This window comes from Musca domestica, unplaced genomic scaffold (assembly GCF_030504385.1).
Source record: "Musca domestica strain aabys unplaced genomic scaffold, Musca_domestica.polishedcontigs.V.1.1 6, whole genome shotgun sequence".
Classification (NCBI taxonomy): domain Eukaryota; kingdom Metazoa; phylum Arthropoda; class Insecta; order Diptera; family Muscidae; genus Musca; species Musca domestica.
The window spans coordinates 1,057,515-1,084,522 of NW_026712363.1; the positions used below are offsets into that span (position 1 = coordinate 1,057,515).

General features: G+C 33.9%; 1 protein-coding gene across 6 annotated transcripts in view; it reads right to left on the reverse strand.

Moving 5' to 3' along the window:
- LOC101900172 (fat-like cadherin-related tumor suppressor homolog) overlaps nt 1-27,008 on the reverse strand; it is a 466,944-nt gene that overhangs the window by 183,011 nt on the left and 256,925 nt on the right. For all 6 annotated transcript variants that reach the window (XM_059129200.1, XM_059129194.1, XM_059129199.1 and 3 more), the window contains 2 exons: nt 11,745-12,185; nt 944-1,344 (listed from right to left, as the gene is read on the reverse strand). In XM_059129200.1, the coding sequence (XP_058985183.1) occupies nt 944-1,344; nt 11,745-12,185 (842 nt within the window). The remainder of the gene's footprint in view (nt 1-943; nt 1,345-11,744; nt 12,186-27,008) is intronic.

Sequence of the window (27,008 nt, forward strand, 5' to 3'; positions counted from 1 at the left end):
TTCACCACTTTCGGCCACTCGAAGTAACTCTTTAGCTCTTTTTAGTCTATTTTCCTTCCGTTTCGGTGACGGTTCTTGCACTTTTTGGAATTTCAATGGCTTTACCCATTCTTTACCTTTCGAACCAATTCTGCTGATGTTGCTGTTTACTTCCGCACACTTTCTTGACGTCGGGCTACGCTACCAGTATCACGGTAAAGAGCAATGGTACGAGACACAAAAGATTTATTCACATTTAAATGTTGGAGTGCTCTAACAATAGCCACTTGTGACTTTCCAGACAAATATAAAGAAATCACACAATCATGCTTGAATTCCATCACGAATAACAAAATGCTTTTGTACACTTGTATACAATATAATGAGCTGTCACTGGAATAATTTTAACAGCTGTCGGACTCTTGGCTTAGAAATGACAGCAGTCTGAAGTTGGTTGCAGTTTTTTCATCTCACCCTGTATGTGTATTTTGTCAGTAGGCAGGTAATTTTCGTAAATGGACAATGTTTATCCTCTGATATAACTGAACCGTTTGTTTTTAGATATTTTAAAATCTTTTTACACCTACCTACATTTTAATAAATGTTTCGGAATTTTGTAGTTCAAACCCATTCCAAATATATTTTAATTTATTTCACATTCGCAATAGAATTGTTCGCAATTTGGTATTTAAAGTAATGGCAGAGTACGCATATAACGGTACCACCCGATACTGGGATTTTTAATTTAGAATTTGTGATTCTTATGTAACAGGTTAAGTAACCGTTACATTAACTATTAAATGCAGCACTCAGCATGCAAGTAATGTTGTGTATACTATACATCATCTGATGGCAAGTAAATAAGCAGCCTGCAGTTTAGGGTTTTTAATGTATATAAATCATATTTTTCTACAAACGGATAAGAGATATCACATGATATGATATTGAAATATTATATACTCACCGTTAGAATAAGTGTATTTTGCTTCTCATTCTCATTCACATGTACCTCATACACCGACGATTCAAATATTGGGCTATGCATATTTTCTGGAAGCAAGTTAATTTTTACTCTTGCAAAGCTTATATGAAGGCCGTCGGTTACGGAAATATTGAGAATGCTCTGTTTATAGCTTTCCAATCTCTGATTGTTTTGTAGTACTATAATTCCTGTCGATTCTTCTATATTATATATTTGGTAATCGTTACCATCTACAATTTTATATTTCAATTTGCCGCTGTCACATTCATCGTCATCGTAAGCACTGGCTCTTGTTACAAATTGTCCTCTGGATGCATTAACTGATAACTTACTCGAAAATGATGGCTCAACAAATTTAGGAATGTTGTCGTTTAGATCTTTTACTGCAAAAATAAATTTATAACATCAGTATAGGTTCGAAGAATATGAAGGAAAAATACAGAAAACAATATATATATATATATATATATATATATATATATATATATATATATATATATATATATATATATATATATATATATATATATATTGTATCACTATTTTTCAAAAGTACTTCAAAGAAAGATAAAATATGTAGGAAAAATAAATAAATTAATTTTAAATATGATACATGTAAAAAATTATAAATATAAACAAAATATGTACCTAATAAATCTTTAACAATCGTAACTGTATGTCATATACAGCATCGCCCTATCTCATACCAAAATATATATTGGTTGAAATTGGACACTCTCAGGCATCTTTCTGGAACAAGACATTGTTTCATAGAAGTTCTAGTCACTAAAGTTTCTCAGAATTTTAGTACCCGAGTAAAATAGACAATCTTCTGTAATTACTGTAGTAATTTAACAAAATTAATGCTTTGTTTATTTCCCCAGAAAATGGTCGTTTTGACGAGCACGTCGACAATTTTTTGGCTTCTTTACTTTTAATATGATTACTGGAATTCCATAAAGAAGTTAAAAATCAGAAAAATCGATTTCTGGACGATTTAAGAATGTCACTCAAGTAAATATGAAAAATACATTCATATGCCGCAAACACGATGGAAAGGAATATTTATTTTTTTATTTATTTTTATTTATTTTTACTTTTTTATTAATCCTACAATCTTCTATATATAAATATCAATTGTTGTTCGCTGGTAATGAAATCAGTTTAGAACGGCTGGACCGATTTGCATAATTTTTTTGTACAAACGTTCGTCATATCCCGATTTAGGTTTATGAAGACAAAAATATTGGCCATGCCTACGATTACGCCCACTACTCCGATTTTTCTAAAATCCTTATATTTTCCAAATAATGAAGATATCGGTTTGAAAATTATTATACGAGATACTGTTGACTTTCCCTCCAACCCTATGCATTTGTTTGGGGGCTGAGGAACCGACCACGCCTACTTTTTAATATATATATACACCAATTGTTGTTCGTTGGTGATTGAACCAGTTGAGAACGGCTGGAACGATTTGGATATTTTGTTTTTAATGTTCGTCCTAAATCTATATGTAAAAAAATTTAAAAAGTATATCAGTTGAGATCGGCTGTGCCGATTTGACTCAAATCTTCTTTTTCTAAAAGAAAATTTTAAGAAAATCCTCTAGAAATCGAGGTACTGAAAATATTGACTGTTCTAGTTTGATATGGAATTTTGTGTAGAATTGTTTCAGAATGCCTTTTAGAATTAAAAAATTTTATTGAAAAAAAAAAAACCGAAAAAATCGAGAAATTTTGCATATTTTCTATACATGCCGTTATATGGTTGCCATACCAAAATTTTCAATTTTGATTAAAAATATTTCTTAAATCATTAAAACGTTTAAAATCACAACGTATTTTAATTGATGATATGCCTAATGGGGAACCAATAGTAAACAGTTATTATTCCAAATTCAAAATTACTTTTGATTTGGAAAATATTGCTAAGACCTTTATAATACTGATAATTGAGGTTTGAAATTAAAAACGATGATATAACGAATATACCTCTTTATATTCGGGGAAATATAAAATAATTCATAAAGTGGGCTTTTGTTGTAATTTTTTGACAAATGATTTCGACCTCGAAAATGCTTTTGAGTCCCTCAAAATACCTCAAATCGGCCAAATTAAAGCATATTTGGTCGACCAATATTAGAAGATAATATTATATGAGAATAAATATATACCTTTTGTAACGTCAATCATTCTACGAATAATATATAATCCTGTGTAAAGTTTGAAAGACGCATATTAAAATTTAAATTATGTCTATCGGACATAATTTAATCAACAAAGATGTCCACTCTTTAACATTCTTTATGGGATCCCTAACTTTTATTAACCGATTAAACTTTATTTATGATAGTAAAATTCAATTTAGAAATTACTATAAATTCTGAGGTCAAAAACTACAAAAAATTGACAAAATATGGAAATAATCCATCCAACAATACACAAAGGCCCTCAAATACGTTTCTCTATACTCCACGAAAGTTACGATAGACTTTTAATTTGATACAGTCCTAGGGTTACATGAAGAATCATTTGTACAAAATATGTATCAGGTCGGTCTACATTGTGATATAGCCCCCCTCAAATGATAAACCCCATTAAAATTCTTCAAATGTTGTTAATTCGAGATTTAAGAAAGAACAACACATTCTTTCAAATAAATATAAGTATAGGACCATGCTTATTACAGATATTTCCAGGGTCTTGGTCACATTTTTCAATTGATGTTTCCCTTATTCTTAGCTTCTAAGGGCTTAAGTCTGACAATTTTATAAAAACAAAATACTATGGTATCCCGAAAAAGAGCCAACACCGTTCTATTAATAAACAACGTACATTCGACAAAGGGGTTTTTGTTGTAATAGACAAAAAACAACTTACATGGTTATGCTACTTCGTTCAGGTGGAACGAAAGCATAACAAGTGGAGAAAGATGTAAATATTTATAAGTGCGGTTGTAAAATTTAGAAGATTTTCCAAAAGAATGTTAGTTTTATTTAACTCTTTGGTTCCTCTTCTATTGAGCTTACGATCTCGTCACATGGGTAAAAAATGTTTTTGTCATATTTAAAAAAATCATTATTAAAAAAAAAGTCAAAAAGCAGTAAGTTCGGCCGGGCCGAACTTTGAATACCCTCCACCATTTGGAACGAATTAAAATATTTTCAAAAAATAAAATCCATTGAAAACTCTTTTAAAATACCTAATATCGGAAGGTGCCGTTATATGGGGGATAAACGATATTGTGAACCTGTATAGATACATTTTAGGGGTTAAAGTGCTCAAAAAGAACTCCTTGTGTGGAATTTCGGACAATTCCGTTGAAAAATGTGGCTAAAATCATCAAAATACCGAATATCAGAGGGCACCGTTATATGGGGGATATACGATATCGTGGACCTATATAGACAACTCTCTTTCAGGGAGTAAAGTACTCACAAAGAACTCCTTGTGTGGATTATCAGACAATTCCGTTGAAAAATGTGGGTAAAATCATCAAAATACCGAATATCAGGGGGTACCGTTATATGGGGGATATACTGTATCGTGGACCTATATAGACAACTCTCTTTCAGGGAGTAAAGTACTCACAAAGAACTACTTGTGTGGATTATCAGACAATTCCGTTGAAAAATGTGGGTAAAATCATCAAAATACCGAATATCGGGGGGTACCGTTATATACGATATCGTATATAAACAATTCTCTTTCAGGGGTGAAATACTCATAAGAGACTCCTTGTGTGGAATTTCAGAATATACGATATCGTGGACCTATATAGACAATTATCTTTCAGGGAGTGAAATACTCATAAGAGTCTCCTTGTGTGGAATTTCAGACAATTCAATTGAAAAATGTGGCTAAAATCATCAAAATACCGAATAACGGGGGGTACCGTTGTATGGGCGCCATTCGATATCGTGGACCTATATAGACATTTCTCTTTCAAGGGATGAAGTAATCACAAGTAGCGCCTTGTGTGGATTTTCAGACAATTCCGTTGAAAAATGTGGCTATAATCATCAAAACACCGAATATCGAGGGTACCGTTATATGGGGGCTGTACGATATCGTCGACCTATATAGATGATTCTATTCCGAGGTATAAAATACCCATAAGGAACTCCTTATGTGGACTTTCAGACAATTCCGTTGAAAAATGTGGGTAAAATCATCAAGATATCGAATATCGAGGGGTACCGTTATATCGGGGCTATACGATGTCGTAGACCGATATAGCCCATCTTCGAACTTAACCTGCATGCAAACAAAAGAGAGATCTGTGCAAAATTTTAGCTTCCTATCTTAATTTGTTTAGACTGTAACATGATTACAACAGACGGACGGACGGACGGACAGACAGGGCTAAATCGTCTAAGAATTTTACGCTGATCAAGAATATATATACTTTGTTGGATCTAAAATGATTATTTCGATGAGTTACAAACGGAATGACGAACTTAATATACCCTCCATACTATGTATGGTGGAGGTTATAAAAAGTTCTGGGGAAAATATCCCAGACCGAAAACAAGGGAACTGATGAGGATTGGTGGCTCTTTCCGAAACCTAGGTATTCCCTGCCTTACCCCCTGGTAAACATTACCATCGTTCTCCACTATTAAACAAACATTGTTTTTATAAAAACAACAATAAAGGGATTAAGCCTGACAATTTTACAAAAACAAAATACTATGGTATCCTGAACAAAAACGCCAGCACTGTTCTATTAATAGACAAGGCACGGTCGACGAAGGGGTTTTTGTCGTAACAGACAAAAACCAACTTACATGGTTATGCTACTTCGTTCAGGTAGGACGAAAGCATAACAAGCGGAGAAATACGTAAATGTTTATGAGTGCGGTTGTAAGATTTAGAGGATTTTCCAAAAGAATTTTAGTTTTATTTAATTCTTTGGTTTCTCTACTACAGCCTAAGACAAAAAAATCGGTCATGTATGTCCACGTCTTCGTATAGCCCCCATATAACGGTAACGGTATAACGTAACGGATACTGCAGCATATTTCTGGAGATTGTCTGGAATTATTTCAAATTCGGTATTTGAAGTTCGTAATGGATACTACAGCCTAAGAAACTGTACCCCCGATATTCGGTATTTTGATGATTTTAGAGACATTATTCACCGGAATTATTTCAAATTTTGGAACGAAAGCATAACAAGCGGAGAAATATGTAAATGTTTATGAGTGCGGTTGTAAGATTTAGAGGATTTTCCAAAAGAATTTTAGTTTTATTTAATTCTTTGGTTTCTCTACTACAGCCTAAGACAAAAAAATCGGTCATGTATGTCCACGTCTTCGTATAGCCCCCATATAACGGTAACGGTACAAAGTAACGGATACTGCAGCATATTTCTGGAGATTGTCTGGAATTATTTCAAATTTGGTATTTGAAGTTCGTAATGGATACTACAGCCTAAGAAACTGTACCCCCGATATTCGGTATTTTGATGATTTTAGAGACATTATTTACCTGAATTGATTCAAATTTGGTATTTGAAGTTCGAAATGGAAAGCAGATTTTTTTTTTTGCAAATCAGACCGTTCTTTTGATACTGGCGTATGGACTTGTAGGGGTTTTAAATCTAAAGAATAGCTTTAGAGCCGAAAGTATATGTTGCACATGTACGAACAACTATAAATATACAACACAACAAGTATACAGCGGTCTGACTTTGTGTTTTATTTATTAACACAATTCCTTTTTGTATAAAGTTGTTAGCTTCTTTCTTTTTCCAATAACACATGAACTGCAGATTAAAAGGAACTTAAGTTAAAAATTCTAATTAAATTCGTGAAATCCGAGGACTTCAGGAGCTGTGCGGTGTAAGTAAAAGTGTTCAAGTATGCAAACTACAGGTTGCATTTATTGTAGTATCTAGACAAAACTTTGCACAGATCATTTGTGTGGTCCAAGCACGAATAATGCAGAAACTGGTTAATGTTGAGGTATATACCAGCTATATGCGACCGATGTAATGTTTATTGTGCACCAAATGCGTAATATCTGATCAAAAAGATAGGTCTTGAACAGTAGCAAGGTTATAAAATTTGTTGGAAATAAGTTCAGATTACGCTGTTATTCCCATATTATGTATTATCCTATTTGATATTTAACCCCCTAAAGACGTAGTATGTGACACCTTTTTTGACGCTGATCGACAAACTTTATATGATATCCAAGTCCGACGATTCCATTTATGCAATTTTATTGTCCACATATCCCTTTTTTGCATTTCTGCTTCGGGTCATTATCCTGTTGCATAACCGTAATAAGTGATATTTCTTTAGAAACATACTGAAGCACTACTTTCTCATGAATTTGAACTTAGATGGACGTACTTATATGGTGTAGCAGGCCGACGCCATAATAAGAAAAACTCCTCCCCGCATGAACTGTTAGCGATGATCGTAAAAATTTTTACTGGATGCTGTTCGTTTTCCCAAAAGTCCCGTAAGTGTGAGTGAAGTGAGACATTTTGACATTTAAGTTGCAAATTCTTACTAGGATTATTTCCCCCAGTAAGGATTATCCAGTAACATCATCAATAATCAGTTGCTTAGTAAACAAACACACATATTTAACCAATTTATTTTTGGGGAAAGTTATTAAAATCATGAACAACAATGTATAAGGAAATGATAATACATAATAAATTAAATAGACGATAATGATATCGTTATTTAAGTGTCAAATCTACATAAAAAATTTGTGCATCCGTGGAACACCATTGCCCATATCAACTGCAGGTGTAATAATAATTTATTGTAGATGGTATCTCTGTGCATGGGAAAGGTTTATTTTATTATTCATTGTTTTGTAATGAAAACAAGTAAAAAAAGTTGAATACCCTCCACCATTTGGTACAAATTTGCCGAATTTCAATAAAGAAAATCCATTAAAAATTGTGTTAAATTCTTAAAAATACCGAATATAGGCGTATATTAGGGTCTACGAAGACTTAGACCTGCATTGGCAACTTTTGTCATAAGCTATTACAATATTCAAATGCTTAACTTGAAATAAAAACTGTTTATAATGTAGCTAAAGTATATAAAATACCAAATATAGGGAGGTACAATACGTGGACCTGCACAGACAATTTTCTGGCATAGGCTGTAGATCCATTAGGAACTTCAAATACAAAATTTGAAACAATTCCGGTAAATAACGTCGCTAAAATCATCCAAATACTGAATATCGGGGGTACCGTTATATGGGGGCTATACGAAGACGTGGGCCCAGATGGCTCACGTCATAGGCTGTAGTATCCATTACGAACTTCAAATACCAAATTTGAATCAATTCCGGTAAACAATGTCGCTAAAATCATCAAAATACCGAATATCGAAGGGTACCGTTATATGGGGGCTATACGAAGACGTGGACCTACATGACCGATTTTCTGTCTTAGACTGTAGCATCCATTACGAACTTCAAATACCAAATTTGAAACAATTGCGGTAAATAATGTCGCTACAATCATCAAAATAGCGAATTTCGAGGGGTACAGTTATATGGGGGCTATACGAAGAGGTGGACCCACATAGCCCATTTTCAATACCAAAAGTCCTGCAGACATAAAACACATTTAAGTAAATTGTTATCAACTTATTTCATTTCGTTCGGAAGACGGACGGACATTGATAAATCGACATAGAATTTTATGCTGATCAAGAATATATATACTTTGTGGGGTCTAAAATGTATATTTCGAGGTGTTACAAATGAAATGACAAACTTAATATACCCTCCATATAATAATAAAATAATCTGCATCAGAATGTTTTTTGTCATAGGAGTTATTTTTAAAATAACTCTTGGGGAGAATATCCCAGACAAAAAACAAGGGAAGTGATGAGAATTTGTGGCTCTTTCCGAAATCTTGGAATTCGCTTCCTTGTCTCCTGGTAAAAACAAACGTTGCTTTTATATATAAAAAAAAACAATAATGATATTAAGCCTGATTATTTTGCAATAACAAAATATTTCTGCTGCTTATGTAAAGATTCACTGCACGTTTTGGAATAACGAAAGAAGAAGATCTTGATGTTTATAATTTTGAGATTAGGAGTGAAGAAATAAGTTGATGAGTTGAGGAAATTATTAATAACCGTCTCTCCCATAAAGAAAGCCCCGAAGATCTTGTTTCACTTACAGCGGGTATAAGGTTTCAACTTCAATTAGGTAATGTAAATATATTTATTGCGTATTGACGATTAAAACAATTTTGTCTACATTTCAAATACGTCCCGAACATTAAATTAAAATCAGTTAATTAAATTAAGTATTTGGGTTTTTACATAAGATTCGAGCTTTGATATTGAGGTTTTCAATGTTTACTACATTTGAACGCAACGAACTGTACTCTGAAATTGTAGCTTCCTCTTCTCTCGGATCTTAAATGTTTGTTTCTTTCTTAGTTTGTCTCCTAATTCTTGTTGCGATCTTTGTTCAGAACAAGAATAAAGACTGCTATTTTTGTGCTTTACCATATAAGTGTATCTCGCTATATTCGGTATTTTGAAGATTTAAGCCACTTTTCCAACGGAATTGTCTAAACTTTTGTATTTGTGCTTCGTAATTGGTATAACAACTGTACATACAAATATGTTTTCCTATAGCGCCCATATAACGGTGCCTTTCGACCTCTGGGATTTATGTAATTTCAGCAACATTTAACAAAATGTTTATGAAATTGGTATCTACAGTTTGTTAATGGGGTTAATGTCCCGTGGCATATCATTGTCTACATAGGTCCATGTTTTCCTATAGCCCCACTTTACCGGTACCTGCCTGTTCACTGATACTGAATATGGTTTTATAAAAAAAGAGGATAGTGTAGAAGAGATTAATTAAATTTAAAATTTATCAGACTACAGGCTGATAAGCATTTGTAGCTTGGTTGCTTGCCAGATGTGAAATAGCTAAGCATCTGAGTGTGACCTCTCCCTAATATAGTAGATATCTTTCACACATGTGGTTATATCTTTTTTATACTTAATCTTACGTTAGATTAAGTCATATTTTCATAAGCAGTACTTAAGAAATATTATTATTTAATAAATTAGCATCTTCCAACTACTCAATAAGGAAACAGGCATTGTCTTATAGATTCCAATTTATACTGCAGATTTTCGACATTTTTACAATTCCAGAAAATGATCTTTTTTTTGTAAACATGTAATGTACTAAATATTGACTTTTCCTGAAGATGATTGTGTTAACTGAAGAATTTTGAAAAATTAAAAAACACGTCGAAAAATACCGCTTAAATTATAATATAGCCCGTTATACATTGGCTGCATACGCAATTTTTGAAAATTAAATAGGGTAAGTGCGCCTTAGGTCGTCCCATGTCCCAGTAGTCGGCAGTTTTGAAATTTAAACTTAAATAAGTAAGAATAGAATTGACCAAATAATGAAATAATTGCAAAAAAACGTCAACAGTGTTCTCTGCTCTTTTTCTTAAAAAAAAAAAAAAAAACAATGAGCTCCGATCATTTATTACGAGAGAATAACGGGTTTCGTCAGTGAGTGTCTTCCAACGCATGCGATAGTGCTTGTTTCTAAAGAAAAAAATAGTGGTGGTGTCAACTTAATAATCGATTTAAGTAAATTAAATTTAATACTTTTGGAATCAGAAATATTTTATTAAAGTAAATAACAGTCTAAAGATCATATTATAATTTAAAAAAATTACAAATCAAGCATTTTTCTGTTATATTATTTAATGCCGACATTAGGAACAGAAAAAAAGAAATTTGCTAGTAGTCGGCAGGGGTGCCGATTACTAGAAAAATATAATTTTTGACCCATTTCACCAAAACTTGAGAAAACTATTAAAAAATTATCCAAAAATTACACAAATAAAATAGTATTTTTGTGTCGGCAGTTGTTTTTATTTGTGCTTTTGGACCAACTTTTCTAAATTAAGTAGGTTTTTTAAATCAGCTATTTGACGTTTTAGATAGCGGTGGCATTTTTGAAGAAAGGAAAGAGATCAATTCACAAATTCCAAATATAAGAAAGTTATTTTTTTATTTAATCGCATATTTATTTTAATTGAAAATCCATACGTTACTGAAGGTAACCATACTATTCTTGATTTTCTACCTATATTTGGTTTAGAATGATAATTAAATAAAACACTATTTAAAAACGAAATTTATTTCGAAAACTAAACAAATCTGAACAACATTGTTTTTCTGCAATTGAAAGATTTCACTCAGAATGTTGGAAGATTGAAACATTGAAAATTCTAAAAGTGCCGACTACTGGTACACTTACCCTACAACATTTAAAACAATTTAGTAAATAATGTAGCCAAAATCATCAAAATTCCGAATAATTGGAGGTATCTTTATATGAGGACTATACGAAAACGTGGACCGACTTAACGTGCCTACTGGTAAATTACACATGTGTGCAAAATTTTAATCTTCTATCTCATTTTTTTTACGCTGATCCAGAATATATATATTTTGTAAGGTCTATTACGAATAATTCCAGAAGTTACAGACGGAATGACAAAATTTATACTTTTTTACTTTTACTTTCTTTTTGGGCCCACCACGAAATATTTTCCAAAGGCATTTCTGGCAACGTTGGTAAAGATTTGGATAATAATTGTCAACAGTTGTAGCTTGTATATTTCTTAATAATATCATTATTTTTCATATATTTTATAGCGTCCTGTGACTTCAAACTTTCCGATCTATTCAATAGTACAATTCTAAGTGAAGTTTTATGCAACTTACCTTTGATCCACACGTTTGCTCTTGATGTAAGAGAAGGGGTTCCATGATCTTTAACCTTTATTATGAGTAGATATGACTTGCACTCCTCGTAATTTAATTGATGTTTAAGGTAAATAGAACCATCTGCAACATCGATATAAAATAATTCTGAATCTCTGTCACCGTTTGTTGCATCTATGTGAAAGGACAAAACGCTATTTGCATCAGAGTCGCAGTCGGATGCATTTATCTTTAAAACTTGGGAGCCAAGTGGTAGATTTTCGGGTAATGTTATATTGTAGTTATCAGTCTCAATATGTGGATAGCAGTCATTTGCATCCTCAACCCCAATCGATAGAGTAACTTCTGCAAACACTCCAGAAACAATATCAGTTGCCCTTACGATCAATTCATGCGACTTTTGCATTTCAAAATCCAAAGTATTTACCACATATAGCATGCCTAAAAATATGAATGAATCGGAGATCATTAGTTATATTAGTTTGAACGCAACAACGATATATATGTATATATATATATATATATATATATATATATATATATCTATATATATAAAAGAAAGTTGTGTTAGTTACTACGCTTATAACTTAAGAACCGCTGGACTAATTTTAACGATTCATACAAATTCGGAATTGTCTCCTCTCCGAAAAGGATAATATCCAAAAAAATCGCGTAAAAATGTGTTATATTAACATTTTCATTTTGACTTTTGAAATGTACAATAGTAATGTTTTATTTTGCATAATGTTTTTCCATTTTGACTTACTTTTTTCTAATGTACATTTGTAGTGTTTTTTTTACTTTTTTATTTTTTTTTTTGAATTCAAATATTAATACCAATTTATTTAATTGACTTGATTTCTTGAGAAATGAAATTGATGTCGAGTTACATGGAAGTGTAGTACCGAATTATGTGGTGGCGAAACGGAATAGATGATGTCGAAATAATTTAATGGAATCGAATTTTAAAATAGAAGTACATTCTATTGACAAACTATATAAGGATCTTTAAACATTTTCTGTAAAAAATCAGCGAACAAGTTGAAGATTTTTTCAATGTGTTATTCTTCTTTTGTCAATTTTTTTTTCAATTTGTATTATCTAATTGAATTCAGTAAATTTTTTGTGAACAAAATAAAGAATAATTTTTCACTATATACAAATTTTCACCAAAAAATTAAATAAGTGGGAAATACGATGTTAACTGACATCTACCTTTCAACTCCAGGGCCGACATCGTGGTTCAGCTGGAAGATGCGAACACATTTGAACAAACGAAAATTACCGAAAAACCCTAATGGGGCTCATTTCAAAGCGTGGAACTACTTCTTTCCTGTCTCAATAATCCGTCCAATGTACAATCAGAAAAATACCAAATATAAAGGGTGGAAAATAGTAGAGCGAATGGGACTCTTAGTAAGAAAAGAATTTCTATCCTTCCAGAAATTCTTCCCAAACATTCGAGATACCTTTAATCGCTTTTGCAGGTCATGATATCGATCATAACTCACGGATAAGGGTACAATCCGATTTCATATTTATATAACCATCGTATGATTTAAGTTTTTTTTGGTGTCTTGGTCACTTTTTTAATATTTTGGACATTATTTGGCATATTTGTTTCTAAGGAGGTAGAAAACCTCTTCGCATAAAGTTTGAAATTTTCAGAGTAGGGCCCATTTTGGTTTTGACCATATTCATTAATTGATTTGGCTAAAAATTGTATTTATGCTACCCTGGGGTAGGGAACCATCATACAGATAATTGCCACACAGGAATTTATTTAAGTAAAGACCCTACATTGGAGTATCTACAAGTCCACTTTCACATCTAATTGGTGGTCAGAAAAGAAAATTTTGTTTTTTATTGAATTTGTAACCCCCAAGAGAATATTGGTTGGGCCACGTTTTGTTATAACCCTTATATAAATGTATCCCTGATTTCAGCTGTGACCGTGGTCTTGGCCACGTTTTTCAACTGATTTGGCCATTATTTGCTGTATTTAGGCTACTTTGTGAGTAGAGAACCGTCTTACAGAAAAATATCAACATACGTAAATATTTTGGTACAGTCCCCATATAGTCCCCAGGCCCGCCGATCTATAGTGATGTTTACCGATTGGCGGACAACAACGCGGGTATTGTTTAATCGTCATTGAATTTTACTATGAACAAGAACATAGACTTTTTGGGGACTCTAATGCGCAATTTGAGGTGCTATGGTAATGGGTGTAAAAGCGTAATTAACTTTCACTATTCAGAAATTATTTTGATTAGTCGAATCAATATTTATATTAAAATTTGTTCACCTTTATGAGCTAGATTTGTGAAATATTATGCTATGCTAAATTTGCATTAAAGACTAAAACTACGGGCCGGCAACGCGGACAAATCCGAGGAGAAATGTGACAAAAATCGTCAAAATAACGAATTTCGGGAGGTACCGTTATATGGGGACTATACCAAAACGTGGACCATTTTCAATACCAACCATCCTATACACAGTACAAATTGTTCTGCTAAATTTTGAAGCTCTACGTCAAATAATGTGGGCTGTATCGTAATTTAAATAAACAGACATACAGACGGAGTCTATGACGAACATTTAGGGATGTTACAAACGGAATGAAAAAGTTAATATACCCTCCTTTCCAAGGTGGGGGATATAATAAGCATTAAAGACTAAAATTACGGGCCGGCAACGCGGACCGGGCCAGCTAGTATATATATATATATATACTAGCTAGTATATATATATATATACTAGCTGGCCCGGTCCGCGTTGCCGGCCCGTAATTTTAGTCTTTAATGCTTATTATATCCCCCACCTTGGAAAGGAGGGTATATTAACTTTTTCATTCCGTTTGTAACATCCCTAAATGTTCGTCATAGACTCCGTCTGTATGTCTGTTTATTTAAATTACGATACAGCCCACATTATTTGACGTAGAGCTTCAAAATTTAGCAGAACAATTTGTACTGTGTATAGGATGGTTGGTATTGAAAATGGTCCACGTTTTGGTATAGTCCCCATATAACGGTACCTCCCGAAATTCGTTATTTTGACGATTTTTGTCACATTTCTCCTCGGATTTGTCCGCGTTGCCGGCCCGTAGTTTTAGTCTTTAATGCAAATTTAGCATAGCATAATATTTCACAAATCTAGCTCATAAAGGTGAACAAATTTTAATATAAATATTGATTCGACTAATCAAAATAATTTCTGAATAGTGAAAGTTAATTACGCTTTTACACCCATTACCATAGCACCTCAAATTGCGCATTAGAGTCCCCAAAAAGTCTATGTTCTTGTTCATAGTAAAATTCAATGACGATTAAACAATACCCGCGTTGTTGTCCGCCAATCGGTAAACATCACTATAGATCGGCGGGCCTGGGGACTATATGGGGACTATATGGGGACTGTACCAAAATATTTACGTATGTTGATATTTTTCTGTAAGACGGTTCTCTACTCACAAAGTAGCCTAAATACAGCAAATAATGGCCAAATCAGTTGAAAAACGTGGCCAAGACCACGGTCACAGCTGAAATCAGGGATACATTTATATAAGGGTTATAACAAAACGTGGCCCAACCAATATTCTCTTGGGGGTTACAAATTCAATAAAAAACAAAATTTTCTTTTCTGACCACCAATTAGATGTGAAAGTGGACTTGGAGATACTCCAATGTAGGGTCTTTACTTAAATAAATTCCTGTGTGGCAATTATCTGTATGATGGTTCCCTACCCCAGGGTAGCATAAATACAATTTTTAGCCAAATCAATTAATGAATATGGTCAAAACCAAAATGGGCCCTACTCTGAAAATTTCAAACTTTATGCGAAGAGGTTTTCTACCTCCTTAGAAACAAATATGCCAAATAATGTCCAAAATATTAAAAAAGTGACCAAGACACCAAAAAAAACTTAAATCATACGATGGTTATATAAATATGAAATCGGATTGTACCCTTATCCGTGAGTTATGATCGATATCATGACCTGCAAAAGCGATTAAAGGTATCTCGAATGTTTGGGAAGAATTTCTGGAAGGATAGAAATTCTTTTCTTACTAAGAGTCCCATTCGCTCTACTATTTTCCACCCTTTATATTTGGTATTTTTCTGATTGTACATTGGACGGATTATTGAGACAGGAAAGAAGTAGTTCCACGCTTTGAAATGAGCCCCATTAGGGTTTTTCGGTAATTTTCGTTTGTTCAAATGTGTTCGCATCTTCCAGCTGAACCACGATGTCGGCCCTGGAGTTGAAAGGTAGATGTCAGTTAACATCGTATTTCCCACTTATTTAATTTTTTGGTGAAAATTTGTATATAGTGAAAAATTATTCTTTATTTTGTTCACAAAAAATTTACTGAATTCAATTAGATAATACAAATTGAAAAAAAAATTGACAAAAGAAGAATAACACATTGAAAAAATCTTCAACTTGTTCGCTGATTTTTTACAGAAAATGTTTAAAGATCCTTATATAGTTTGTCAATAGAATGTACTTCTATTTTAAAATTCGATTCCATTAAATTATTTCGACATCATCTATTCCGTTTCGCCACCACATAATTCGGTACTACACTTCCATGTAACTCGACATCAATTTCATTTCTCAAGAAATCAAGTCAATTAAATAAATTGGTATTAATATTTGAATTCAAAAAAAAAAAAAATAAAAAAGTAAAAAAAACACTACAAATGTACATTAGAAAAAAGTAAGTCAAAATGGAAAAACATTATGCAAAATAAAACATTACTATTGTACATTTCAAAAGTCAAAATGAAAATGTTAATATAACACATTTTTACGCGATTTTTTTGGATATTATCCTTTTCGGAGAGGAGACAATTCCGAATTTGTATGAATCGTTAAAATTAGTCCAGCGGTTCTTAAGTTATAAGCGTAGTAACTAACACAACTTTCTTTTATATATATATATATATATATATATATATATATATATATATATATATATATATATATATATATATATTATAATTACTTAATTTGTGTGCTTTTGAATTACAGAAATTATAGAGTTCTCTTTAATCTCAAATTTGTAATATATTCCCAGTAAGATACACGTTGCAGGCGATGCTACTAGATAGAAGAGAATTGCTAAAGTAGATCCCCCAAACAGGTTCAAGGGAACTATATATTAACAACAAAAAGAATGCCATTGGCCTAGTGGCGAGCATATTGCGGAAAAGAAAAAAATGTTTCATCGCTTATTAAATCTAAAGAAATACAAACCAAAAAAATGTGTACAGATTTTCGAAATGGAAACGGTTGCTTAGAGCGGCAGCTTATGTTTAATGATTTATTTTCATTTGCAAACAGCCAAAGAAGAAGCATGACGAATTTTCACAAGAAAATATAACTAAAGGTGAAAAATAGTCATTCTCGCTATCCTAAAGAAACATTTTTTATTTGAAATATCTAACAGAAATAAAGGGAAAATTCGGAAAGAAAGCAAAATATTCACTAAATACCCGTACCAAGATGTTGGTATACTGCGTGTCAATAGCTGAACTGATAATGCTAATACTCAGAAGAGGAAAAGCGGCCGATTAACTACCCAAAGAATGTTATATTAAAAAAAAATGATTTTAATTTATTTCCATGAAAAATATAAACATGTGAACCAAGAGACTTATATATGTCTTTCAAGGTCGTCATTTATCTTCAACCTCAAATTACTAAATTATGCGGTGATCGTTTACCATTATTAGAGCTGCCCTTTACATACCGCGAATTGGCACAAAGAGAAACGATATGGGTGCTTGTCTGCAGGTTTGACAATTCGGGCCATCCACACAGATGTAACTAATTCTCTTACAACTAATTCGTGCATTCTGGCTATACGAAACTCAATTTTACGTTGGGGTAGAAAGATTTTGTTCGACAATGGAACGAACTTTGTCGGCGAAAAAGAGCTTAAAGAAGCCTTAGTGAAGATAAAAAAGGATGAGCTTGTTAGAACTTTTACAACTTCAACATGCAAATGGAACTTTTATCCACTTTCTTCTCCTCATATGTGTGGTTGTTCAGAGCGTCTCATAAGGTCAATAAAAGATACACTCTACAAAATTATGCCAAAGTGGTCTCATTGGAAAAATTTCTACGCAATATGTTGGTTGAGATTAAAAACATAATAAATTCCAGACCTCTAGCGTATTTTCCAGTAGAAGATGAAACTCAAGAGTCAATTACTCCGAAATGAAAGTAAAGTGAAACCAATGAGTCTGTGCAGTTTTACGCCAAAACTGTCTTACTTCAGCAGTATGGAAATAGATTTTCAAAAAAATTGGTCCTCGAATATTTTTCTTCATTAACTTGTCATTGGAAATGGAATGACCGTTCAAGCCATTATGTTAGGGAGATTTGATGATCATAGTTGATCCTTCATTTCCTTGAAGCGTTTGGATGCGAAGATTCTAGAAACGGATTAATTATATTGTAAATAGTTTTTTTTCAAAAAGCGTCTATACTGGTGCCATTTTCGTCCTAATCAAGGACTAGTTAATCCGAATAGAAAAATTATATAAAAACTTTTAGCACTTTTCAAACTAAAAAATGGGTTTGTTCATAAATACTATAAACTTATATTATAACAACATTAATTTTACAGGAATTTTAATATAAGCACAATTTGTTGATAGTATTGAGTTTTTTTTTTTTTTCAAAATCCAGTGAATTTTGATAGCTTGGCCGATTTGCCTGATTACAGAGGTTTTTGTGAAAAAAGTCTTTTCAATATATATGATTTGTATAAAAACTCAATTGTTTTTGCATTTCAGACAATAGTGGTCATTTTGAGGTACCTTTGTTGCGGAAAAAATATTGATTTCAATTAAAAAATTAAGTTTTATTAATTTGTTCATTGACAACACACAACCATAAAAATAGGTTTGTGACTGCTCATTCGGCAAAAACGAAAATAGCAGCAGCCGAAATCAGAGCTATTACTTACTTTATGTGCTGAACTAAAAGCTTTAATTTTAGTTAGGGCTAAACAAAAATAGCTAGCTTATAAAATACGAGCTAAATAGCCATGCATGCAGCTAAATGGCTGGTCATGTTAATAATCGTAATTTCTGAGTGGTCCCTTGCATTTGATACGAAGTTGGTAATTTTAATAACAAATAATGGAGAAGTCGAGTGATATTGGTTTCATCAGATAAATTACTGGCGACAATGGTTGACACAAGGCTGCGTGCGTTTACAGCAAAGTGTTGAGCGAGTTTAGATTACTTTCGTTTACTCTGGCGGTCATACATACAAGTTTTTATCGAGTTTATTATTTTCCCAGGCTGTTCTTACAAAACTTAGAGGATTTCCATTACCGGGACACGCAAAAAGGGTGATTTAACGTTTCCTACAAACTTTGTAATAATGTTAAAGGGTTATTGTTTGTCCGTGGAACATTGGTGTTAATACTTTGTTGGACTCCCGCAAATGTCTGTGTGTATGGCGGATACTGCCGAGTGCAGATGTCAACGAACGGTGGTTATTGAGTGTGCTCACCTTGCTTTGCCCTTTCTTATAGGAATATTTGGTAGATCCTCGGCGATCACCGCGATCCTCTGTTATTGCAAGAACCTCGGCGTTGACTTGCCGTTTTATGCTTTCATGCGAAACCTAACCTGGCCTATAACGCCACCCCAAATTACTAAGGTAATTTTGTTATACAATAGAAAAAAGAATTGCTCTAAAAAAGAATGAAATATATAGAACTATTACTACTATTTGGTGTTTCATTTCTTTACAAGTTCTTCCACTCACAATCACTACACACGCGAAACACCCTCACCTCTCAACAACTTTGGGGAGATATTGTTGTTGTCGCTGCCGAAGATTTCCTACACTCCCCTGTGTTAAACATTGTTCGCATCCAGTCGAATAAGCCATCTGCCCTTTTTTGTCGTTGCTCTCTTTATTTGCATGGAGATTACTTGGATAATCTCTCACCATCATAAGCACCAACATTAGATTCTTGTTGAAGTGAGCTACACGCATTTGTTAGGGCATACGAGTTTTAGCTTTTTTCCAATTAACATCACAGGTCGATCTTCAATCACCCTTCGTGTATGTTTCTGCTATTTTGAGTAGTAGTTACTATACCCCAGATACAGTCCACTTTGTTCAGTATTTCTTTCTTTTATTCTGTTCAGTATTTCTCATTTTCCGCTGAATTCTAAAGCACATATACATTACATACATTCTCATTACATCGATCCCAACAAGTGTTGATCATCTAATGAGTAATTTCACCCTTGTTGATATACCCCCTCTACATTCCAATGGACCATGTAATTGTCGTTTGGATTACTTCGCAACAACAATTAGCCATAATTCCACTCGCAATTTTAAGCGTCGGTTTGATTTGTATTTAAAGCACCAACAATTTGTTTTAATTTCCAACTCTCGCTGTTGGATCGTTTGTTGCATCGCTTGTTGTGTGGGTGCGTATCTGCTTACGCATACTCAACTCTCCCCTGTGGTTTATTACTCAGTGTGCGATATCCGTTGTTGGTTAGCACAGTAAGGTAAAGCAGCAAAAGTTAAGAATATTAATATTAAAAAATGCACCCTATATTTGGAATTTTTTGCAATGCATAATAGTGGAAAATATTTGTTTTTTCTCTGTGTTCGTTACTGCTTGGGTAATTATTAAAGTTTGTTTCTACTTTTTTTTGACTATAGGTGTTTTTTTTATAATTGTGTTGGCATGTTTGTTGGGGATATTGTAGTATTTTGTTGTTGCAAAAATCAGGCTTAATCCCATTATTGTTGTTTTTATATAACAACATTTGTTTATTAGTAGAGAATGACGGCTATGTTTACCAGGGGGTAAGGCAGGGAATACCTAGGTTTCGGAAAGAGCCACCAATCCTTATCAGTTCCCTTGTTTTTTGCCTGGGATATTCTCCCCAGAAGTTACTTTAAAATAACTCCTGAAATAAAATAACTCTAAATCTTACAACCGTATTTTGTAACGGTTGTGTAAGTGTAACGTATTTCGAACAAATAGACGAATTACAGTTTAAGGCGCTTAATATTGGAATTCGAAATTCAGAGATTCAGAAATCGTGGGACAAAATATAGTGCACATGCAATGAGTTCAAGAACTTCGTCAAGACATCCGGGACTGCAGAATCTGATGGTTTTTAGTTTTTGAGTAGAAGTATAGTATTGCTTGCATTGCATATGTTGGATGTTCATCCACCATAAATATGATATTAATCGTATTAAAGGTCCCAACTTATGACAATTATCAGTATTATAAAAGTCTTGGCAATATTTTCCACATCAAAATTAATTATGAATTCGTAAATTTTTGGAAGATCGTGCTGTAAGGTATTTGGTTTTTACCAGTGGGAAATCCTATGTCAATTTAACTATATCCGTCTGCGTGTGCGGCGTTCGTGTGTGAAATAATAACGTTAATATTTGATTTTTTATACAATATTCCTAGGAAGTTAGAATATGTCCGTTTCGTTTAGGTATTATGAAATCAATACCAGCAATAAATTTTAAGCATTTTCAATTTCAAAATGCATTTTGAAACAATTCTGCACAAAAATTCATATCAAAATAGAAAAGTCAATTTTTCCAGTTCCAGTTTTATAGAGGTTTTGATCAAAAATTTCTGTCATGAAAACGTTTCCACCTCAATTACAAAAAACATATATATATATATATATATATATATATATATATATATATATATATATATATATATATATATATATATATATATATATATATATATATATATATATATATAACGGGAACGTTATATATATTTTGAAAAAATGTTTTTTCAAAATGTTTTTTGTAATTGAGGTGGAAACGTTTTCATGACAGAAATTTTTGATAAAAACCTCTATAAAACTGGAACTGGAAAAATTGACTTTTCTATTTTGATATGGATTTTTGTGCAGAATTGTTTCAAAATGCATTTTGAAATTGAAAATGCTTAAAATTTATTGCTGGTATTGATTTCATAATACCTAAACGAAACGGACATATTCTAACTTCCTAGGAATATTGTATAAAAAATCAAATATTAACGTTATTATTTCACACACGAACACCGCACACGCAGACGGATATAGTTAAATTGACATAGGATTTCCCACTGGTAAAAACCAAATACCTTACAGCACGATCTTCCAAAAATTTACGAATTCATAATTAATTTTGATGTGGAAAATATTGCCAAGACTTTTATAATACTGATAATTGAGGTTTGAAAATTTAATTAAATACGATGAAATAACGTATATAAAAATACACGGGTGAATAGGAAATAAATCATAAATTGGACTTATGTTGTAATTTTTTTGCAAAAGATTTCTAGCCTCAAAAATGCTTTTGAGCCCTTCAAAATACCTTAAATCGGCCAAATGAGAGTACATTTGGTCGACGAATATTAGGATATAATATTATATGAGGGCTATATCTAAATGGGAACAAATATATACTTTTTGCATCATCATTCATTCTAAGAATAATATAAAAACCTGTGTAAAGTTTGAAAGACACATATTAAATTTGGTGACTTCTATCGTAATTGCAAATGGTGAACGAAGGACTCACGGACATAATTTAATCCACAAAGATTTCTACTCTTTAACATACTTTATGGAGTCCTTAACTTTTTAAACTGATGAAGCTTTATTTATGCTAGCTAAATTAAATTCATATTTCCAGGATTTCAATTTAGAAATTACTATAGAGGTTCAAAACTCCAAAAAATTGACTAGATATGGAAATAACCCATTCAATGAGAACTCAAAATGAAAAATTCACTGGGATTGCAATCAGTGAAATAACGAACATGAAGAGGCACTGTAATATGCGGACTATACAAAATAGTGGAGCGAATTGAAAATTTAGTTAGAAAAGGATTTATATCCTCGGTAAATTCTTCCGAACCCTTAAAAGTAAAAGTTATACGGGGACTATGGCTATCATCAGTAATTACACTGCGGCAAATTACACTTGGGAAATTATTCGGTTCAAATATTTTTAGGGTCCATTTTATATAGCTCAACCATACTCAAAGGGCCTCAAATGTTTTGCTCTATACTCCGCAAAAGTGACGATAGAGTTTTAAATTTGATACAATCCCGGAGTTACATGAAGAATCATTTGTACAAAATATGTATCAGGTCGGTCTACATTGTGATATAGCCCCCCTTAAATGATACAGCCCTATTCAAATTCTTCAAATGTTGGTAATTTGAGATTTTAGAAAGAACAACACATTCTTTCCATGATTTGGTATAACTTTTATATGAAGGTATCCGCTGATTACAGCTATTTCCAGGGTCTTGGTCGCATTTTTCAACTGATTTTACCCTTATTTGGCATCTTAGCTTCTAAGGGGATAGAAGACCTCATCGCGGAAATTTTTCAATGCCAATGTTTCGGAGAAGCGCCCACATAAAAGTACCTCCTGATTGTACCTATTTCGAGAGTTTTGATTATATTTTCGAATCGATTTGGCTTAAAATGTTTGTTTAGGCTAATATGGGGGTAGAGAACCATGGAGAATATTAGAGATGGAGAATATTGAAGTGCTGCTTGTCATTTAATTCAAGTGGTCTTGTACATCTACTAAGGCATCAATATTTGTGCGTGTGGGTCATAACCTTTGTTATCTCAAACATTATTGTATGCGTCAGCGCACAAGATCACCGAATTGTTCACATGTGTTTTTTTATGGCGGCTGTGAAATATGTATGAATTTCAAAGATGCCTTTTCCTGCATGAATTGCAGCAAAGACTTTGATATCTAAAGGTGGCAACATGAAACAATGATTATTGAAAGATGAATTGGAGCATATATTACTGGTGGGAGATTTGGAGCAAGTACTAACGGGTGGAGAAGCAGAATGCAGATGAACTGATTCGACGAAATTGCCCAAAAGCCATTCGGAAGGTGGTGCTCTACCAGAGGGATTAGACGTAGTAGGGTAGGAGGGCAATTGTCATAAGTTGGGACCTTTAATACGAGTAATATGCATATTTATGGTGGATGAACATCCAAAATATGCAATGCAAGCAATACTATACTTCTACTCAAAAACTAAAAACCATCAGATTCTGCAGTCCCGGATGTCTTGAGGAAGTTCTTGAGCTCTTTGCATGTGCACTATATTTTGCCCCACGATTTCTGAATCTCTGAATTTCGAATTCCAATATTAAGCGCCTTAAACTGTAATTCGTCTATTTGTTCGAAATTCGTCACACTTACACAACCGTTACAAAATACGGTTGTAAGATTTAGAGTTATTTTATTCGGGCAATCGCCCGGATCGTATTGTGATCGGGCAAGCGGAAAGAGATTTCGGTTTTTGTATCCTCGATAAAAAGTCCCAGTCCCGATCTCTCCCCTAGCACTGAGCCGTCTGTATAACAACAGTTTCCAGTCGGCATTTGTGGTAGGAATCCGTCGATCCACGAGTCTATGATATGGATTAATGTTTCACAAGAGGCAGCTACAAACGTTTCAGATATCCGGTCCGATACAACATTTTCTATAGATTCTCCCGTTGTTACCTGTAAAATTATTTGATGGTATGTAGCGTGGCCTTTATTTATCCACTCGTCAGTCGCCCTAAGCCTAAAGGCCGCGACGGACGGTTCATACGGTATCTTAATTGCTATTGGATGCCCGAATAGAATTGTCTCTAATTCCCGCAGATGCTTAAGCAGCTCACTTGTTGGACTTTTTGTAGTATTTTGATGTTAATTTATTTATCCATAGAACAGGTCTAATTACGCTTTTGAATAGCCAGTGTGTCATCTTTGGATTGAAACCCCATTTAGAGCCTATAGCCCTTTTACACGTTGCCAACAGACTATGAGATTTTTTGCTCTTTCTTGGATATGGTCCCTCCAAATAAGTTTCCCATCTAGAATCACACCCAAATATTTAACCTTATTGGAAATATTGATTGTCTTGTTCAGGAAGACCGGTTCATCGATATGGTCCAGTTTTCTTTTCCTAGTGAATAGACATATCTCAGTTTTTTTTTCCGGGTTAACGTTAAGACCTCTCGGTCTGACCCAGTTGTATGTAAGTTTCATAGCCGACTCGGCCCTTCTGCACAGCAAATGCAGAAGTATTATAAGTATTATAACATCGTCTGTATAACAGACTGGTTCAAAGGCTTCATTCGTTAAAGTCCTTAGAAGACTGTTAATGGTGGTAACCCACAGGAGGGGTGATAATATCCCTCCCTGTGGAGTTCCTTGACCAACTTTGTTCCTTATGTTAACGTCATATAGCCCACAGCTTATTCATCTATTCCTTAACATATGGTTTTTCCAGTCCTTTATGGCCCGGTCGACCTGAAAATTATCTAAGGATTGGATGAGTGTATTTGTGCTGACGTTGTTGAACGCACCTTCGATGTCAATGCATACTGCTAGTGTATACATCTTCTTATCGAAGATGCTGTCGATGTGGTGTACTACCTCATGTAATGCGGTTTCCACTGAACGTCCTTTAACGTATACATGCTGTTTGTATTTAATCATATCGTTTTCAATTCTGCTCTTAATCATGGTGTCGATTGCACGTTCCATGGTTTTGAGTAAGAACGATGTTAGACTTATCGGTCGATAAGTCTTGGGCATTGCGTGCTTGCCTTCCCAGGTTTGGGTATGAAAACTACCCTCGATTCCTGCCAGGCTTTAGAGGCATACGGAAACTTTAAGCACGCGGCTAAGTTGGACGAAATAAGGTCCATTTCCTTTTGGAGCAGAGCCGGGAAGACCATATCTGGTCCCGCTGCCTTAAACGGTTTGAAACTTCTGATGGCTTCCTTTACCATAGTTTCATCAATTTAAGGTGCTTCCTCAGTCGCGATCCTTCTATTCTATTGTTTCCATCTTGTTACACATATTATCCCCTTTGTCTCGGCTTGTTTGTGGGTTTTCGAAGGAAACTTTTTTGTTTTTGAAACATCATTCACGCTATCAACCTGTTCGTAGAAAAGCTTGTTGTTTTATTTAAGTTTGTTAGGTAGCTGTCCCAGAATACTGCTAGTTTTTTACGCCGAGCTCTGTTGTAAAGTCTTCGGACCTCATTTCCTTTGTTATGAAATTCCCCTGTCATCATGGGTTTTTCGTAAGCAGATTTTCTTTCTCGAAGTGGACAGTATTCCTCGAAAGACTTTACTAGGGTCTCCGTTAACCTATTTACATCCCTGTCTACGTCGCCTGTGTTTAGGCATTTAATTTTCCCTGCCCTATCCTCTCTTTTACTAGTTTCCCATACTTCATCCAGCCAGTCTTGGATTTGTTCCGGAAACGTATTGGGTTCGGCGGCGCCCGTGTTAGTTCAAATCTTATACACCTATGATCCGAGAAAGAGTGTTCTTCCGAAACCCTCCAATTCTGAATCTCGTTTATAAGATTTCCTGAAAAAAAGTAATGTTAAAACCTCCTCCCTAATTTTGTTTACAAAGGTCGCTTTATTCCCAATGTTAAGAATAATTAGGTCGTTAGTATTTAGATAATCTAGTAGAGACTGGCCCCTTTTATTAGTGTTAGCATTACCACACGCAATGTTGTGAGTGTTAGTATCGCTACCTACTAGAACTTCGTTACCTGTTTGTTTTGTTTTTCTCACCAGCCGCTGAAGTTCCAACGTAGGTGGTTATGTCGGCGCGTCGAACGATAGGTATACTGACGCTAGGTATATGTTTCCATTCCCCAGCCTCAGTACTGTTGTGTCCAATGGGGAGAAAAGAAAACATACGTTTTTGTGACATATTATACAAGTTCTGGGTCGAGACCCTGTATTGGCATAGAATAGTTGGTAATTTAGTCCAGATACCTTGTACCGAACTGTCCAAGGTTCCTGAATTAAACCAACATGCATCTTACCTGTATTTATTAGTTTCATCAGAGTTATAGTTGCGGTCTCGATCCGATGAAGGTTGATCTGGATGACCTCGATCATTGGTTCTCCAGTAAACGGGCTTCTTGAGAGTCGGTAATTTTGTCACCGACTCCCTGTTCTGTGTTGCTTGGGGGTGTTCTTTCTCATCCTCGCTGTTACACTTTTTATCCTCGTCTCCGATCCTCACCTTGTTATTCTTGAACCTGACAGCGTTCGAGACATAGAATGCAATGCCCTTAGTCTTTGTCAGACTGGCCATGGAGAGATCGTCAACTCCAATCACAAGGAGATTGTCATCCTCCTTCTCCTCCCTGTGAGACGT